This window comes from Macaca mulatta, chromosome 1, assembly GCF_049350105.2.
Source record: "Macaca mulatta isolate MMU2019108-1 chromosome 1, T2T-MMU8v2.0, whole genome shotgun sequence".
Lineage (NCBI taxonomy): Eukaryota > Metazoa > Chordata > Mammalia > Primates > Cercopithecidae > Macaca > Macaca mulatta.
Genome location: NC_133406.1, coordinates 163048612 through 163066767, shown reverse-complemented (window position 1 = coordinate 163066767; position 18156 = coordinate 163048612). Strand labels below are relative to the sequence as shown.

The 18156-nt window shown below is 41.2% G+C and overlaps 1 protein-coding gene across 1 annotated transcript in view; it reads left to right on the top strand.

Moving 5' to 3' along the window:
• Nucleotides 1-18156, top strand: part of AK5 (adenylate kinase 5) — a 292207-nt gene that overhangs the window by 211439 nt on the left and 62612 nt on the right. The window contains 2 exon segments of the mRNA NM_001266348.1: nucleotides 6579-6621; nucleotides 9577-9621. Coding sequence (NP_001253277.1) covers nucleotides 6579-6621; nucleotides 9577-9621 — 88 coding nt within the window.

Below are 18156 nucleotides of genomic sequence, written 5' to 3'. Positions count from 1 at the left end.
GGGAATCGGGAAGCCCGACCCACCAGGGCAACCTGCACAAGTTGCATAAACTTTCTGAGCTTCAGTTTCCTCCTCTGAAAAACGGGAAACATCAAACTTCCCTACTTCCTAGTTTTTTCTGAGATCAGATGAGATTGCACATGCTGAAAACACTCTAAGTGCTACTGAAATAATAGTTCCAGTAATCATTTTTTTAAATTGTTTAATGTGTAAGATGTTTTGCTGTTTGGAAAAAAAAGGTATAAGGAAAGTGCAAAAAAAATTCATTTTCAGGTAAAAAGATGGGGAAATAGCCTGATCTATTTTTGATTGTTCGTGTGTGTGTGTGTGTGTGTGTGTGTGTGTGTGTGTGTGTGTTCTGAGACAGGGTCTCACTCTGTCATCGAGGCTAGAGTGTACTGGTACAGTCATGGCTCACTGCAGCCTCAACCTCCTAGGCCCAAGTCATCCTCCAGCCTTAGCCTCCTGAGTAACTAGGACTACAGGCGCACACCACCATGACCAGCTAATTTTTTTAATTTTTTGTAGATCAGGGTCTCACTATGTTGCCCAGGCTAGTCTCAAACTCCTGGGCTCAAATGATCCTCCCTCCTTGGCCTTCCAAAGTGCTGGGATTACAGACGTGAGCCACGACATCTGGCCTGGTTGTTCTTTTATAAATTATTATTCCATCCTATTAAGCTTCTGCCCCTCAGTGAAGTGAACCCTTCCAAGAACTACAAGAAATTTTTTTGCTCCACCTCTATCCCCACCACCCTGATATTACTTCCTATAACCAGAGAGGTCACTAGACCAATTTAAATAGAAATCTAGGAAAATCCTCATATGCTAGCATTTCATGGTTCATGATTCTTCCAGAATTTGGGTTATTCTGTTTAGTATTCATTGAGGTAAGAAAAAATTAGAAAAGACTGCCCTTACATTATCTTAGAGACCAAGGAATTGCTGTTAAATCCTTTTTTTTTTTTTTTCATTTTGAAGTTATCTGTATTCAGTGTCAGAAAAACAAAGTCTCCTTTTTTTGCAGCATTCACTTGTGAATGTTAGAGCAAGAAATTAATCTTAGCTGTGACACCTTAATGTCAAGTAAGCCCCTTTCTCGTAATCCCATTTGAAGTTATACACATTTTGCTACCATGAAACACACACGCTGGTTAATACAAACAAGTTACTCTGAACTGGGAAGACACCCCCAAAATGACATATTACTTCCTTCTCCTCCTCAGGAGAACTTTAATTTTATGGCCTCCAAAAGCATTTTTAAAAACCAAAACTGTTTAAGGAAGGACAGTAGGCATATCTGAATACATGATTGTCGTCTCCAGGAGCAGTAAGAGGATGCTGCTGAGGAAGCAGAGGTTAGTGTCAGAGAGCTGACTTCAAAGTTCAGCCCACCTCTTGTGCCGTGGGAAGCTCAGGCACATCCCCATCCTGTGGTCCCTCAGAATCTCAACTACAGGTTCCTCATCCATGAGGTTGCAGGGGGGGTCCGGTGAGATGGTATCTGCAAACAGGCTTTCAAGCCAAAAAGCATTATTTCAATGTCAGCTTCTTATGATGAGGTGATCTGTGATATGGTCTGACTCTGTGTCCCCACCCAAATCTCATCTTGTCCCATAATTCCCACGTGTTATGGGAGGGACCAGGTGGGAGATGACTGAATCATGGAGGTGGGTCTTTCCTGTGCTGTTCTTATGATAGTGAACAGATCTCAGGAGATCTGATGGTTTTTAAAAATGGGAGTTTCTTTGCACAAGCTCTCCTTCCCTGCTGCCATCCATTTAAGATGTGACTTGCTTCTCCTTCCCTTCCGCCATAATTGTGAGGGTTCCCCAGCCATGTGGGACCATGAGTTCTCCATTAAACCTCTTTCCTTTGTAAGTTGCCCAATCTCAGGTATGTCTTTATCAGCTGTGTGAAAACAGATTAATACAATCTACTGTGACAATGCCACAGAAATTGGTTCTGTCTCCAGGGACAGTCACTATGCTGTAATCAAAGCCAGTTGAAGAAGATAGTTTCTTAAAATTGGTGAATCCATCTGTGAAACTAAGTTGTTCTATTTTGATCTACCTCATTTAAAATTCAATAATTCAAGGAAATGGGAATGACTAGACATGCACGCATATCTTAAGGTGGTGATGATAGGTACCCTGATCCTAAAGGAAAGCACAGACATACCCCAATTAGCCACTCTTCATACAAACGATAGTACCAGAACCCAGCCTTGCAAAAGTAGTTTTTTTGCATACACTAAAAAAGTTTGTAAAAAACTTAAAAGGGAAATAAGTTTGAATGTGGGATCCTTTTGCCCTCCTAATGGGTCTTGATTGACTGGAAGATGAGGGATAGAGACCAAAGCAAGTCTGTAATCCAAATCTGCAGTTTCCCATAGCCACTAATCCCACTTTGAGGTTGTAAATGTGTCCTTTAATAGAATTCTAGATTTCTCCTCATCAATTAGCAACATATTACCCAATCTATAGCATCAAAATGATGTAGCAACCTGAAATTGTCTTTTTTTTTTTTTTTTTTTTTTGAGGCAGAGTTTTGCTCTTATTGCCCAGGCCGGAGTGCAGTGGCACAATCTCAGCTCACCGCAACCTCCGCCTCTCAGGTTCAAGGGATTCTCCTGCCTCAGCTTCCCGAGTACCTGGGATCACATGCCCGGCTAATTTTTGTATTTTTAGTAGAGATGGGGTTTCTCCATGTTGATCAGGCTGGTCTTGAACTCCCAACCTCAGGTGATACACCCGCCTCGGCCTCCCAAAGTGCTGGGATTACAGGCGTGAGCCACCGCGCCTGGACTAAAACTGTCTTTTGGTGTTAATGGGCTTGCTGCAGCTTCTCCCACCTTAACCGTATTCATCACAGCATTGCAGGCTGTGCCTTGGCCCCATACTTGTGAGTCATAAAAGGCATTCACATCAAATCCGTGACTATATTTATACTCTCTCTTTCTGTCAGTTCAGAAGATTTAGTATCCCACTTCATGAACCTCAAAACCTAGTTTAATACTATGGAAAGTCAACTATGTCCCATTGTGCACACAAAGCCTAACTCCATAATTGAGACTTAAGGTGACAAAGGGCGGACTAGATGGAGCCTCAACACAGAAAAAGGCCGGAACACAAAGAGTCACCCACAGACACTCAGAGTGGTGGCTAATGGGTTGAGTCTTCTCAAGTGATGCCTCATTGAAGAGGAAGCTCCAAGGTGACTGGGCATAAACACCTTATCAGTCGTCTCCTGAATAAGGCTACAGCCTTTGCCTCCTTGTCCAAGTGGCATTCTGAAATTAATGCCTTTCATGCAGAACACACCCAACATTTGAAAAGTCACAAGATTTAGTGCTCACAGAGGCTGTTTGGTATCTTTTTCACCAAAACCAGAAGTGTTTTCCATTCACCCCGAGTGTGTGTGTGTGTGTGTGTGTGTGTATAAGATGCCAGATTAATTTTGTTTACAAAATATTCACATTGGAACCATGAGGTTTATTGAGAGTCCCTGGAAAATTACACCCTCCAATCAAACATCTCATTCACCTGGGCTTTCATGTCAGTGCACCGCATTCCTGGTGAGAGTTGATGACAGGCGCATCTATGTCCCAGCAACCTGTTCCCTATTGATGAATTAATGAAAATACAGCTGGGACTCATGTGAAGCATTTGAGCAAGTGTAATAGAAGGCTGTGAATAAGAGCTATGGATACAAATAGGTCAGACTCAAGAAGCCCGGCAGAGGTCAGATGGCCCCTTTTATAGTAGGATGCACTGTTTTGGGAATTCAGATTAACCATGATCAGACTCCCCAGACATGATAGCCATATACAAGAAAGATCTAATACAGCCTAGGCTATAAGGTGGGTGTAAGTCTGATCATCTAACAATAATACTAAAAATTGAGGGAGAGGACTCCATGGTTTCCTCTCCACATTACCTAGATATATTGAATAGCTGTTTGACAAACAATAAGCAGATTTAGATTAAGCAGCCCTTTTCCAGGAAATACTCTTGAGCCTCTTCTATGCAGCTGCACCTTAGGCAAACTTATTCATTGCTTCAAATAGGTCCCTTTCTTAAATCCAAAATTCCCTGAGAATTTGGGAACTCCTCAAGGTCCCTGTCTTGAGGAGTAATTGATATTTTTCCCCTAGAAGCAGAGCCTGAGATGAGAATTCTCATGCAAGTGCGTTATTAGGGAACCCTCTGAGGAGAAGCCGGATAGGGTAGGGGTAAGAGCTAAGCAAGGATGTGGTCCTGGCCCCATCCTAACTTCATTCAGCCTAAGACCACAGTGAGCTCTGGGGTCCAGCTTGCACCACGGATTCATCCCATCTTGAGGCAGGGAGCCAGACTGCAGTGGGCCCTTAGCAGCAGTTTGGTGGATGGGTGCCTGGCCAGGTAAGCAGAGGGGACGGGATGCCCCTACACTGATGAGACCAAATCCACAGGAGCCATGCAAAGTGGTAAAAGAAGTGGTTCTCATCCCATCCTGACCTCACTAAGGACATGATGGCATGGTCATGGGCCCCTCGCATGACCTCTCTGAACATCAGTTTCCTCATCCATAAAATGGAAGAGTGGATGGCAGGGTTGGATTAGGGGATCCCTAAACTCCAAGCTCTGAATTGCGATAATTTCAACAAGGGAAGTGGTGGAGAGGCTTGTTGAGGAATAACTGATGTTTTTTCTATTCGCAGAAGAGAATTCATTAATGTAAATATGTCCCTGAATGACCACTCCGTTAAAAGCTCTTCTCTTACCTGGAATGGCACTGAATGCACAGGCAACTCTGAGAGATGGGCAGTAAAATTTCCCTGCAGGCATATATTCTAAACAGGATGGCAAGAATCTGTCTTTAAATCAAGTGTTTTGAGGGCAATTTACCTCAAGAGAGGGTTAATACAACCAGACAACCTCATTTAACTGACTCAGGCATCAAAGTGAATTAGAGGCAAGAGGCTGGTGTAAAGCACAAGCCAGAGGCTGTCCCTTCAAAATGGTACAACCTCTATGGGGAGCAGTTTGGCAAAATTCTATCAAAATTATAAATACATTTATTCTTTGACCATGTGGTCCCCTCTCTCAAAATTTAGCCTACAGTATGAAATGATATTTATGCAAATTTACTCACTGTGCCACTGTTTCCAAAAAAAAAAGTCCAAGACTGGAAACTGATCCATCAATAAAGAACTAATTCACAGCAATTATGGTACCATACATACAATAGAATACTGTGCAACTGATGTTATTTGGTACTGAGACCATTCTGTACTTACATGGAAATTTCTCCAGGATACACTGATCACAGAAAAAGCAAATGGAGGAGCAATGTATTATAGAATAGTATTATAAACACATATGTATGTATAAAAAAAAGCATAATGCTTTTGTATAAGAAACGGAGATCATAGTATCTATTTATGTTCACATGTATCCCTGGATATCTAGAAGTCATTTTTGTGTACCGCAAGAACAATCTGTATAAGTGGTTACCTATAAGGGGTGACAGAGTGGAGAAATGATACAGATGAAGACATAGGTGAACGTGAGAGTTCTCACCTAGTGCCTTTTTATAAAATTTTCTTCTGAATTTTTTTCCAAACACCATGGGCTACTCCATAAGGAAGAGAGCATCTGTTTGATTAAAAAATAAAATGAAAAATTTAAAGGTAGGCATCAATAAAAACTGATCACCCCAACTTCTTTATTTCATGCTTTGGTTCGGGGATTGGCAAGTTATGACTGAATAGTTGCCCTGTAGGGCACGGGCACGGTGGCTCACGTCTGTAATCCCAGCACTTTGAAAGGCCGAGGTAGGCAGATCACTTGAGGTCAGGAGTTTGAGACCAGCCTGGCCAACATGGTGAAACCCTGTCTCTACTAAAAATACAAAAATTAGTCCAGCACGGTGGCACATGCCTGTACTCCCAGCTACTGGGGAGGCTGAGGCCCAAATTGTTTGAACCCAGGAAGTGGAGGTTGCAGTGAGCCGAGATTGCACCACCGTGCTCCAGCCTGGGCAACAGGGCAAGACTATGTCTCACACACACACACAAAAAAAGGTAGTTCCTACAGGAGAACAGGAGACACGATGGCTCACGATGATGAAAATAGTTACTATCTGGCCCTTTACAGAAAATGATTGCCAACCCCAGCTTTAAAATTTGGAGTTACTCATAAAACAGCTGTGATCACACCTACTAGTAAGCTTCTGATATCAAAGGATTTTGTCTTCTTGAAGTCAGCCTTCCTGTCCACAGATAGCTTTTGCACTTTTAAAAAAAAAAAAAAAAAAAAAAAGGCGAGATACTGTACTGGTTAAGAAGAGAGCATGCACTCAGGACAGATGACCAGGTTTAATTTTGAGCTCTGTCCCTCACTACCCTGTCACCTTCAGCAAGTTAACTTTTAGAATTCTCAGTGTCTTCATCTGTAAAATGTTGTCCCTCATAAAATTGTTTGGAAGTGCCTCCCTCTTACAGTTGTTTGGAAGTTCAAGTATGCCAGTGTTGCCAAGGAGTTCAGCACAATACCTGCTGTTATTATTGTCTAATATTGTGATTTTTTTAACAGGGTGATGACCAGTTAAATGTATTTGGAGAGGACACCATGGAAGGTGAGTTTTCCTTACTGATCAGATCAAAGTTGTCATTACAGTAACTTTGACCATGCCTTTTTAATTAAACATCAACTTAAGAGAGAAAATATTAACAGCATCACTTTTCCCTTAGCCAGGGAGCGTGATTAAGAGTAGAACTCTTTGGGTCTCTCCTGCCTCCATCCATGTAAAGAACCAAAGGGGGGTGCATTACTAAGAGATGCATTTCCTAACTGCCCAGAGAACAGGACTCCGGAGAGGCTCAGCGAAAAGAGGATGCTCTACTGAAATATCTTTGAAACATGCTTAACACCAGGTCCCCACTGGAAGATTCAAGTATATAATAGCATCCAAAGCTCTCCCACAAGTCCTGCAGTAAAAACAGTTGTCAAACTTTAATTCAACATTCTTTAAACATAATTGAGACACAAAAGTCTTTTTCCTGCATGGTAGTTACTATTCTGCATGTACCTCTGGGACCCAACCTATCCTACACCAGGATTATGCTGCTTTGTAATTTTTGTCATATTAAAAGTTTTGCAAATGGCTGGGTGCAGTGGCTCACGCCTGTAATCCCAGCACTTTGGAAGGCCAAGGCAGGTGGATCACTTGAGGTCAGGAATTCAAGACCAGCCTGGCCAATATGGTGAAACGCTGTGTCTACTAAAAATACAAAACAATTTAGAAAGGCATGGTGGTGCACACCTGTAATCCCAGCTATTCAGGAGGCTGAGGCAGGAGAATTGCTTGAACCCAAGACGATGAGGTTTCAGTGAGCCAAGGTTGCATCACTGTGCTCCAGCCTGGGTGACAGAGTGAGACTACATCTCAAAAAACAAACAAAAAAAAAGTCTTGGAAAAAGTAAAAATTCCATCCATAACTAGCTATGCATGTAACTGAAAATAGATATGATTATGTGAATTTAGGACTATCCAAAAAAGAAAAGGTTCGTAATTGTCCTAAGTAAAAATACCTTCTAACATTTCTACACTGTAATAAAAGTTATACTATAAGTCATGGAAATATGTTTATAGTATTGACTCTAAACACATATAAGTGAGTTGGCTTTTTAAATAACCCCCGCTCTAATCCTGCATAGATCCATTAGCACAAGGTGGTAGGTAAAGTGTCATTTGATGATAATGGCAGGAGCAGTATGTGAAAATCACAGTCACCAAATGACATCATGGTGATTCATGAGGAGAGGTACAAATATATGAGCCATAACTTAGCTGTCACTTAGCTAAGTGCAAATAATCAACTTGGTCTCAACTGGGTAGGGGATGACTGATGGCCTAATAAATTTTCCCTTTTATTCTAGTTATAAAATTAACACATACTGTAGAAATTTTTTCAGGTATAAAATAAGAGCCATTTAAAATCTTATGACTTATAAATGATCATGGTTAACGTTTTGGTACATTTCATTCCAATGCATTGCCTATATATCTATTTTTATATAGTTGAGAATGCATATGTATATACAAGTATCTCCAAATGTTTTGTATATATCACAACATAAACATGTTCCCATGTCATTAAAAAACTATATACTTAATTTGTAATGACTACATTAGATGAATGTCATGTACCATCATTAATTTTAAAATAACTATTTTTGAAAACTGAAATAGGATACAATCATACCCAAAAAAATCACAGTAATAACCAGGGTCATTTTCCCAGATTGCAAATAGACTCAGAGTTCCTCAGCTTCGTAAACATAAACTCACAGGCTGGAGAACCTGAGCTGACCATCTGGTCCCACATGTTAGGAACACCAATGTATCTGCCTTTAATAGAAAACTCCAAACAATTTAAAGTGTTTCCTGTCACCATGGGTTATTCTGTAAGGAGACTGGATTTGATTTAAAAATTCTTTTTGTTTGTTTGTTTTTTGTTGTGAAAACCATATGGTTTCAACGATCCCAAACTTACTTCTATCCTCTGTTTCCAGCTCTTTCTCAGCTCTTTGTTCCCAACCCAATTCATCTTGCCCCATGCTCTCTCTTTCTCGGGTGGAGCTGGGGCTTCACTCAGCTAATTGTGAATTCCTACAAAATGTGGTATTGTGCATATAAATGAACTACCCCAATTTCACTAAAAAATGTTTCCTGTCAGAATAGTGATCTAATTTTCAAAAGTAGTTATCTACAGAAAATATGAACTGTTGTTACTCAGATAGATTTGTTTTAAAAGGAAATTTTATATCACTACCTTAAATGGAAAATAACATTATTTGCTCTAAGCAGAAACTATGTTTAAAAATATTATTTTCCAGATACTCTACTTGTGTTTTAACCATCTGTATTAAAAGGAAGCTTAGCAAATGTTTTAAACATGAAATAACACCAAACTGAGATACTTAGGATGATTTAAAAGTAATTTTTAAAAATAGCTTTCTTTGTGATTCATGCTATTTAATGACATACATTTTTGCCACCAAAAGTTGATCATGCATGTTAAAATAAAAATACCTTACCAGGATAGGGAAATGAGACTGAAATGGCCAGGGCGCGGTGGCTCACGCCTGTAATCCCAGCACTTTGGGAGGCCAAGGCAGGGGGATCACTTGAGGCCAGGAGTTCAAGACCAGCCTGGCCAACATGGTGAAACCCCCTCTCTACTAAAAATACAAAAAGTAGCCAGGTGCGGTGGCATGCCTGTAATCCCAGCTATTCGGGAGCCTGAGACAGGAGAATGGCTTGAACCTGGGAGGTGGAGGTTGCAGTGAGTCAAGATAGACACTGCACTCCAGCCTGGGCAACAGAGTGAGACCATCTCACAAACAAACAAAGAGACTGAAATGGTCATTGGTGCTTACTAATTGTAGCCTGTTCACACATTTATTCAACTTCAAGCTTTTGTTATCAAATAAAACTACAAGGTTTGGGTTTTTACATAACATGAGTAAAACCAGGGCTTCAGTACAGTTTTTCTTGCCAATAACTTAAGTTATTTTTGTTTTGAAGGTTTCATGGAAGATTTGAGAAAGTGTAAAATTATTTTCATGATTGGTGAGTAGCAACCCTTGCATTTTCTAACAATACAATTGCTAATCATAAGAATTTGGTAGTGAAAAAGACTATTTATGTTTCACCCTATTTTGAAGTCTTTTTGATCAAAATAGTACCCCAAGTTTTCCAAGTTCTTTCTTTCATGTACGCAGTTTTATATTGCTTTGGGATTTGTATCTTTTCAGCATGGGAAAAGTAGGACTTGAAACAATGTCAAACTTCTGAGTTTAGCTCTACAGTAACGAAGTGCATTAAAAGGGTAAGAGGTTGTCATGTATTAAAATCTAACACACCTGTTTTCTGTTTGAACACTGACCCTCTCCTTCCTAAACTGAATGCATCAGTTGCCACATGTTCAAATATACCTCAATAGCCAGACCCTGTATTCTACACAGCAAACAGAAAAAAACTATCTAATTTGCTCTTTGCTCTAGTACAGTGAAACTTATTGATGGATGAGTTGTGGGAGAAAATGTGTTTGAGGTTTACCAACATTTTCTGAGCACCCACTATGCCCCAGGTTATCTCAATTAATCCTTATACAATCCCATTACCTAGTCTATTCCTATTACCTATCTATTACATAGACAAGAAAACTGAGAGACTTAGGAAGGTTAAGGAACTTGTCCAAGGTTATGAAGCTAATGGTGTGTGAGAGCCAGATTTCCAGTTTTCCTCGTGGAAATAAAGGGAACTGGTTGTGCAGTAGTTAAAAATGCACAAAAAAGGACAAATATTATCCTTTCAAAACTTAGTACTTTTTCCTCTAATCATTCAAGTGCCTCAAAAAATTAGCACACCTACCTGTACATTTTCCAGAAAATGTCTATTTATATTCAGAAATAATGAAAAGGTCCACACCTCCTCAATGAGTGGGAAAAGAATGGTTGTCAACACTACAGAAATATAATCAGATAAACTTAGACTCTTGCAAGTTAAAATCAGAATGCCTCCTTGGAAATCTCTGAGTAAAGTTCCCTCATTATTAGATGAGGAAACTGAGGCCCAGGGAAGTTAAGGGGTCTGATCATAGTCATTCAATTAACTGGTAGCAGGGAGGGGACTAGGATCTCTGACTCCAGGCTTCTCCCTCCTCCGCACACAACTCAGTTGTGTTGGTTGTTAACCTGAATGCAAACTGTCTCACCAGCCATCTGACACATGCTTATTAAATATTGAACCCCGCCGGGTAGTGAGGATTCACCGAGCTGCCATCTTAGATGAAGAGAATAATGGATATATCATTAACCTTGAAAAGTATTAGGAAGGAACCAAAGAGCTGAAATAGGGAACAGCCTGGGTCAAGTGTTCGGAGTAAAATTAGGTGATTACTTTAGAGAGGGTGACTGGGGAAGGCTTCCCTAAGAACGTAACATTTAAGCAGAGAGATAAAAGGAGAGATGGGCCCAGTGAAGGGATGAATGGGAGGTGAGAGGAGGCAAAGAGAACAGTGTGTGTCAAGCAGTGGGAATTCTTGAGACCTACCTTAGGTCCATTTGTCATCTGCTTACCTCTAGTTGACCTTAACCTTGGGAACTGGATGGACTCTTCCCACACTTAGTTTACGTGTTTTTCAGAAAGTAAAACTTTGTTGCTTGTATCTCTTATTGAAGAGTAGCCCAATGTCATAATTTCAAAGAAAAATCAGACTAAAATTCCCTTTTCCACATAAATTTTAATAATCAATTTTCTTGGCATCCAGACCATACACAGAGTCTTATATTTGCTATTCAATTTTTATATTAGGAGCCACATTAGGAAAAGGGGAGACCCTTTAAACTTGACAACTAGGAATTCAGAGTAGGAGCCTGTATTAGTCAGAGTTCTCTAGAGGGACGGAACTAATAGAATACATCTATACATATAGAAATTTATTAAGTATTAACTTACGTGATCACAAGGTCCCACAATAGGCTGTCTGCAAGCTGAGGAGCAAGGAGAGCCAGTCCAAGTCGCAAAACTGAAGAACTTGGAGTTGGAGGGCAGGAAGCATCCAGCATGGGGGAAGCATATAGGCTGAGAGGGTAGGCCGGTCTCTCCTTCTCACTTTTTTCTGCCTGCTTTGTATTTGCTGGCAGCTGACTGGATTGTGCTCACCAGATTAAGAGTGGACCTGCCTTCCCCAGCCCACTGACTCAAATGTTAATCTCTTTTGGCAACACCCATACAGACACACCCAGGATCAATACTTTGTATCCCTCAATTCAATCAAGTTCACACTCGGTATTAACCATCACAGAGCCCTTTATTATCACATAGAAATCTGTGTTTTTAAAAATGTGGTCCAAAGAAGCTTCCAAAAATAATACAGTATGTTTTGTGGTTGTTGTTACTGTCTTGGCAGTAATATTACCTCAGACTTATCCATTGTTTAACACTCACAGTTGAACTGTGAAATGTATTGTCAAATGCCACTTCCTCTCTCTAGGCATAACTAAAGACCTCACCTGTTACTAAGTCCTGTGCCCTTCAGAAGGTCAAACAGCACAGTAGAAGATCTTTGGAATTAGACAAAGCTCGAGACCTCCAAGGGTCCATAGATCACCCTCTAAGAATTGCTGCACTAAGCAAAAGATTTTTCTTCTATCTAACCAAACTCTCCTGTATTTCAATTTATGGATCAGTAAAAGAGATTTCAGCTTACTGTTTGGGCCATAGAAGGTACAAAGCCACTGTGATACAAGGGAAAATGACTGCTCTTTTTCTAGTGTACATACTGGACTCTGAGAATTAAGGCCTTAGTTCTAAATACTTCCTTGCCAGGTGGCAGAATGGTATTTTGGGACTGCTTTATTATAAGTCAATTTAAACCTTATAAAAATATTCCAGATGTCATAGACACACCCATAGCTGTTTTGGTGAGTTTTAATAATCAAAAGTCGGTTTCTTTCAGTGAAACAGTGTGGTTTTGTCTATTTGAGAAGATGGCTGAATTGTCACTTTTCAAATTATTGTCTTGGCATATACCCAAAAAACACTGGGGCTGCGGTATTACCCGGAGTCTAGGTTGACATCCTCACTATTTGTCTTAAGACAAAATTAATACACCTAAAGCATTCTTCCCCCGTTTTAACATACCCATTAGCTCCTTTTTGTCCACAGAAAGGTCCAGACTTCTTAGACTGGCCTTCTGGTCTTTCCCATTTCCCATCACACTCCCATGTCAATCTTTGGCTCCAGCCACGCCTGCAGCCTTATTATCGCTTGAGCTTGTCGCACTTTGCCAGCGCTTTCACTTGAAATGTCTTCTCCCCTATTAATCATGCCCCAAGGTCAGAGTTAAGTTCTAGCTCCCTGAGAACTCAGCTGTAATCACCAGCCTTCCTCCTCTGCGCTCCTCCTCCCCTGTGTCTACATCATTCATTCGGTACTACTTAATGACTAGAACAACAAATATTTGTTGGAATAATGAATTCTTTAAGAAGCAGTGTGGTCTGTTTCCATAACAACCAAAATTGCAATTGGGATTCCTGGCCTAGAACTGGCAAGCAGCTTGCTGCTGTGGCTTTTTCTTGCAGGATGGTTTTCATGTTAATTAGGAGCCTAATCAGATGCTCCTTTCTCCACGAAGCTGCTACCCTGTCACTGAGAACAAGTAAAAGCAACTTTTCCCCTGAGCTGGTGCTGTTTCTTGCTCATTTGCAGGGCAGTAGTCACAGGTGGGAGCAGGTGATAGCACTAATGGTCATCTGAGTAGAAAAAATGTTCAGGGCAAGTGTACCATCTGCACCAAAGGGGAAGGTGGCAAGGACGGACCCAGTCGACCCTTTGAATACTATGTGAATAGTACATTCTTGTTCCCGAAGAAAGCAGCTCAGTAGCTGTTTATAAAGAAATACCTTTCAAAGAACAAAGAAGGGATCCCACAGGGTAGGTCCAGATGATCGAAAGGACTGAAAAAGATGCTATGGACTTCGGTTGTTCACATACAAGATAGAAGAACCTGCGCTGATATACAGGACAGGGACTCAGTCATTTCTGATAACGGAAAATTATTTGGAAAATGTAAAAATATCCTTTAAGGAGCCTCATTATGTCCCACTAACAGGTTCCTACAGTTTTTCACAACCTTTTCTGGTACATTTATTTCCTTTTTTCTTTTTTTCTTTTCAATCTCTTGATCATTATTTTGCTATAAGCCCATTTATTTTGCCTTCTTTTCCCTTCTCCGTTTTTCATTGCCTGCCTATGCCCAAAATGTGACATAATCTAAATTCCTCCTAGTTTATATCCAAAGCTTGGGTAGAAGTGCTCCAATTTGGAAAACACATCTGACTTTTCAGGTGAGGTATGATGTTAATGACATAATGATCAAGACATCATTCAGAGGCCATAGCTTTCGATGTGTCAGGGACACAGGTGGCCTGGTGTATATTGGCATTGGTGCTGTGATAAACTGTTTTTAAGTAGTGAGCTTTGGGAGGTATTGTGGCAATATTTTATGTTAATTTCTGCATTTTTAACCACTGCACAAATAGTCCTATCTATTTTCCTAAGGAAAACTGGAGAAATAAGAGTTTTTGCTTAAAACTCAATATTGCAATGCCTGCCACTATTTCATTATAGCCATGTTGCCGTTTCATTGTTGCCTTATTATTAAAAAAACATGAATTGAATTTTTTTTTTTTTTTTTTTTTTTTTTTTTGAGATGGAGTTTCACCCTTTCTCCCAGGCTGGAGTGCAGTGGTGCTATCTTGGCTCACTGCCACCTCTGCCTTCTGCTTTCAAGTGATTCTCCTGCCTCAACATCCCGAGTAGCTGGAATTATAGGCACCCGCCACCATGCCTGACTAATTTTTATGTTTTTAGTAGAGACAGGGTTTCACCATGTTGGCCAGGCTGGTCTCGATCTCCTGACCTCGTGATCCGCCTGCCTCGGCCTCCCAAAGTGCTGGGATTACAGGCGTGAGGCCCTATGCCTGGCCATGAATTGATTTTTTAAAGTCTCTACTTGGTGCTTAATATGAACACTTTTGATGGAATTGACTCACATATTTGGTTAAATTAGATATGAAAGAAATCGGATTATTTTAACTCAGTGTGGCTGTAACAGCAGCCAACATTTATTGAGCAGTTCACACATACCAGACACTACATAAAGCACTTTACACTGTTGTCTTACTGAATGCTCATACCCATCCTCTGGAGTCAGCACAATTACTATCCTGATTTTTCGAGTAAGACATTAGGGAGTTCAGTTATTTGCTAGTAAGTGGTGGATCTGGAGGTTGAAAGCATGGATTTTGGCAAAAAACACTACCTGTTGTTTTTGTTTTTTCTTGAAGTGACAGGCTTTATTTATTTTCAAGAAAATTTCTGCCAGATACTGAAGTCTGAAAAACACCACAGTTTGTTTGTTAGATGCTCTTTCAGAAAGTAGACATAGTGTTCACTTTTAAAAGCAACTGATTCAGCTACTTAAATAATCACACAAGTGCTTTTCCCAAAACAAAAGCAAAAACCATAGGTGTGCTGAAGAGCCTTATGTGTATTTCCCATTTTGTCACACAGAATATTAAAATGATGTGTGCTTAAGGGTAAAAATTAAATAAAATGTGTCTTTTTTACTGCTTCATCAAGGGCATTCTTATGTAACATTGGCATTTTCTTTCTTGTTTTTAACTGTGAATACATGGTAGTGAAGCACACGACCAGTACCACAGGACCAATAACACTGCTGCCATGCACCACAGGTTTACAACCATTGCTTCTGCACCACCTCCAAAAAGCTAATAACCTCTTAGTGTTATAATGAATATAGGGGACCTCTAATGTCTGTGGACCACACTTTGAGAACCACCACCGTGGGGTTACTTGGGGGTTGGGGTGGGTGTGTTGAGCACGTACGTAGGACAGAGAGAAACCCCAGATATAGTACTTAGGGATCTCAAAAGGAAAAAGTTCCTCGTGCCTTTCCAAGCAAATAACCTCACAAATGTGAGGAAGAGGTCAGGGGCAAAATAGTGTATCTGCTGAAAGCCCTGTTTCTCTGGGCTCCTGTTGGCCTGGAAAAAGTTCTGAGTGTTTCTCTGTGGCCAGTGGTGCAAGGGGTGCCTAAAAGGAAAGTCTGTGCACTTGTCAGAAGAAGGCAAAGAGGACTATAGCAGGAGGTCCCAAAGCAGGGGGCTGGATGGAAGGTGGAGGGGATACAGCCCAGAGGAGCAACAGCACCAGGAAGAACCAGAACTGAAGGGAGGGCAAAGAAAACCTGCAAGGTGGGAGAATGGCCCTGACATGGAGACTGAACTTTGAACTGGACTATCAAGGTTATCAGAAATCACTGGATTGGACTAAGAAAACCCAGACTGGATTTGACTGAGTTTCCACTCTGAAGTGAAATCGGGCAGCTCATGAGCTAGGGGCGGGTGTGATGGTTAATTTTAGGTGTCAACTTGACGGGGTTAAGGGACACACAGCTAGCTGGTAGAGCATTATTTCTGGCTGTGTCTGTGAAGGTATTTCCAGAAGAGACTGGCATTTGAATCAGTGGACTGAGTAAGGAAGATCCACCCTCACCATTGTGGGTGGGCACCATCCAATCTGTTCTGGCTCAGCTAGAACCAAACAGCTGAGGAAAGATGAATTTGCGCTCTCTCCTCTGGAGCTGGGTCATCCATTTTCTCCTGCCCTTGGACACCAGCAGCAGCCCCCACCACCCTGCCAGCTTCTCAGGTCTTTGGACTCAGACTGAACTACACCCCCCCCCCACCTTCCCTGTTCCTCTGCTTGTAGAAGGCCTATTATGGAACTCCTTGGCCTCCATAATGGAGTGAACCAATTCTCATAATAAGCCCATGTGTATATATGGGCTTGTAATGGGAATAAGAAGCAACAGGATATATATACCCTGTCGCTTCTGTTTCTCCGTAGAACGCTGACATGCAGCTGGGGTCACCTAGAAAATAAGTTGCCATCTGACTCTCTAGCCTTTGGCCTGGCCCAACTGGAGCACTGTTCCAGCTCCAAACACAGGCACCAGATCTCCACAGTTCTTTCTCCCCTGAAGGGATGCAGACACCAAGGGCCTCCTTCACACTCTCCCAGGCCTGACACCTGTGTTTTCAAAGTCCAGGCCATTCAGAATGGGAAAGTAAAGAAAAAGAGACATTGGGCTGCTTTCCAAGAGAGCCTCAAATGCATTTACCAACTAAAGAGATATACTTCTAATGTTGGAGAAATGTGGGCATTTTGTGGTGACAATGATCCTACTTAATTATATAAACCTTTTCACTGCAAAAAGGCTGTAAGTAATGTTTAACTAGAATGCAGTGCATTCTTCATTTAATCAAAGCAAATTAATAAGCCTTTATCAAGGGCTTACTATGCTCAAAGAACCGTGAAATCCAGAAGGACACAAAACGGTCCTTGCAACACTGCATGACATGGCAGGAATTTAGCACTCATCTAGAAGGGCAAATTACTGCTAAACAGAAAAGAGCCCAAGTACATGAGGTTACCCGGTAAGGGGAATGGAGGCCTCATACTCATTGTGTCCCTACCCATTGGTTGAAATCCTTTTGGAAGCACTATTAATTCACCAACTGAGGCACCTGATGAAGTTTTAGGCATTTGGCCTGTTCACTAAAGGCTAAGTGTATTCAAGGAACTGGCCAATGTTCCTTGTCTGTGTAGTCCTGCTTATTGATTAGCAATTGAGTAAGGGGACATCTCCAGGCTGACTCACTGAGAGGCTCTTTTGCTTGTTTAGAGAGCCACTCTGAATGATCAGGGGACACTGGCAGATGCTGCAGGATCCAGCAGGCCCCAGCACTGGAGAGGAGAGAATACTCAAAGTCTTGTGTTTGTATCCAAGTTCTGTGTACCCTTGGGCCAACCCCTTATCTCCTCTGGATTTCTTTTAAAATAACAAAATCTCTGTCAGCTCCAAATTTGAGTGACTAACAAGTTAACACGTTGATAACTGTTCTTTTAATTGGAAACTTGTATAACAGAGACATAGCCCAAGTAAAAGTGAAGCATGAAGGCAATTAAATAAGTCAAATACCCCATCCTCTAGTCTTAAAATGTTCATTTTAATTATCTAATAACAAAATTAAAACTAACATATACTGGTGACCTACTGTGTTCCAGATACTGTGCTGTCTTCATATGTAGTATCTTTTTTTTTTTTTTTTTTTTTTTGAGATGGAGCCTTGCTCTGTTGCCCAGGCTGGAGTGCAGTGGCTCAATCTTAACTCACTACAAGCTCTGCCTCCCAGGTTCATGCCATTCTTCTGTCTCAGCCTCCTGAGTAGCTGGGACTACAGGAACCCGCCACCATGCCCGGCTAATTTTTTTGTATTTTTAGTAGAAACGGGGTTTCACCATGTTAGCCAGGATGGTCTCGATCTCCTGACCTCATGCTCTGCCTGCCTCAGCCTCCCAAAGTGCTGGGATTACAGGCCTGAGCCACCGCACCCGGCCCCCATATGCAGTATCTTATTTAATCCTCACACCAGTGATCAGCACTCATATTCTTCCCCATTTTACAGGGAAGAAATTGAAGAAATCAAGGCTCAAAAAGGTTAAATAACT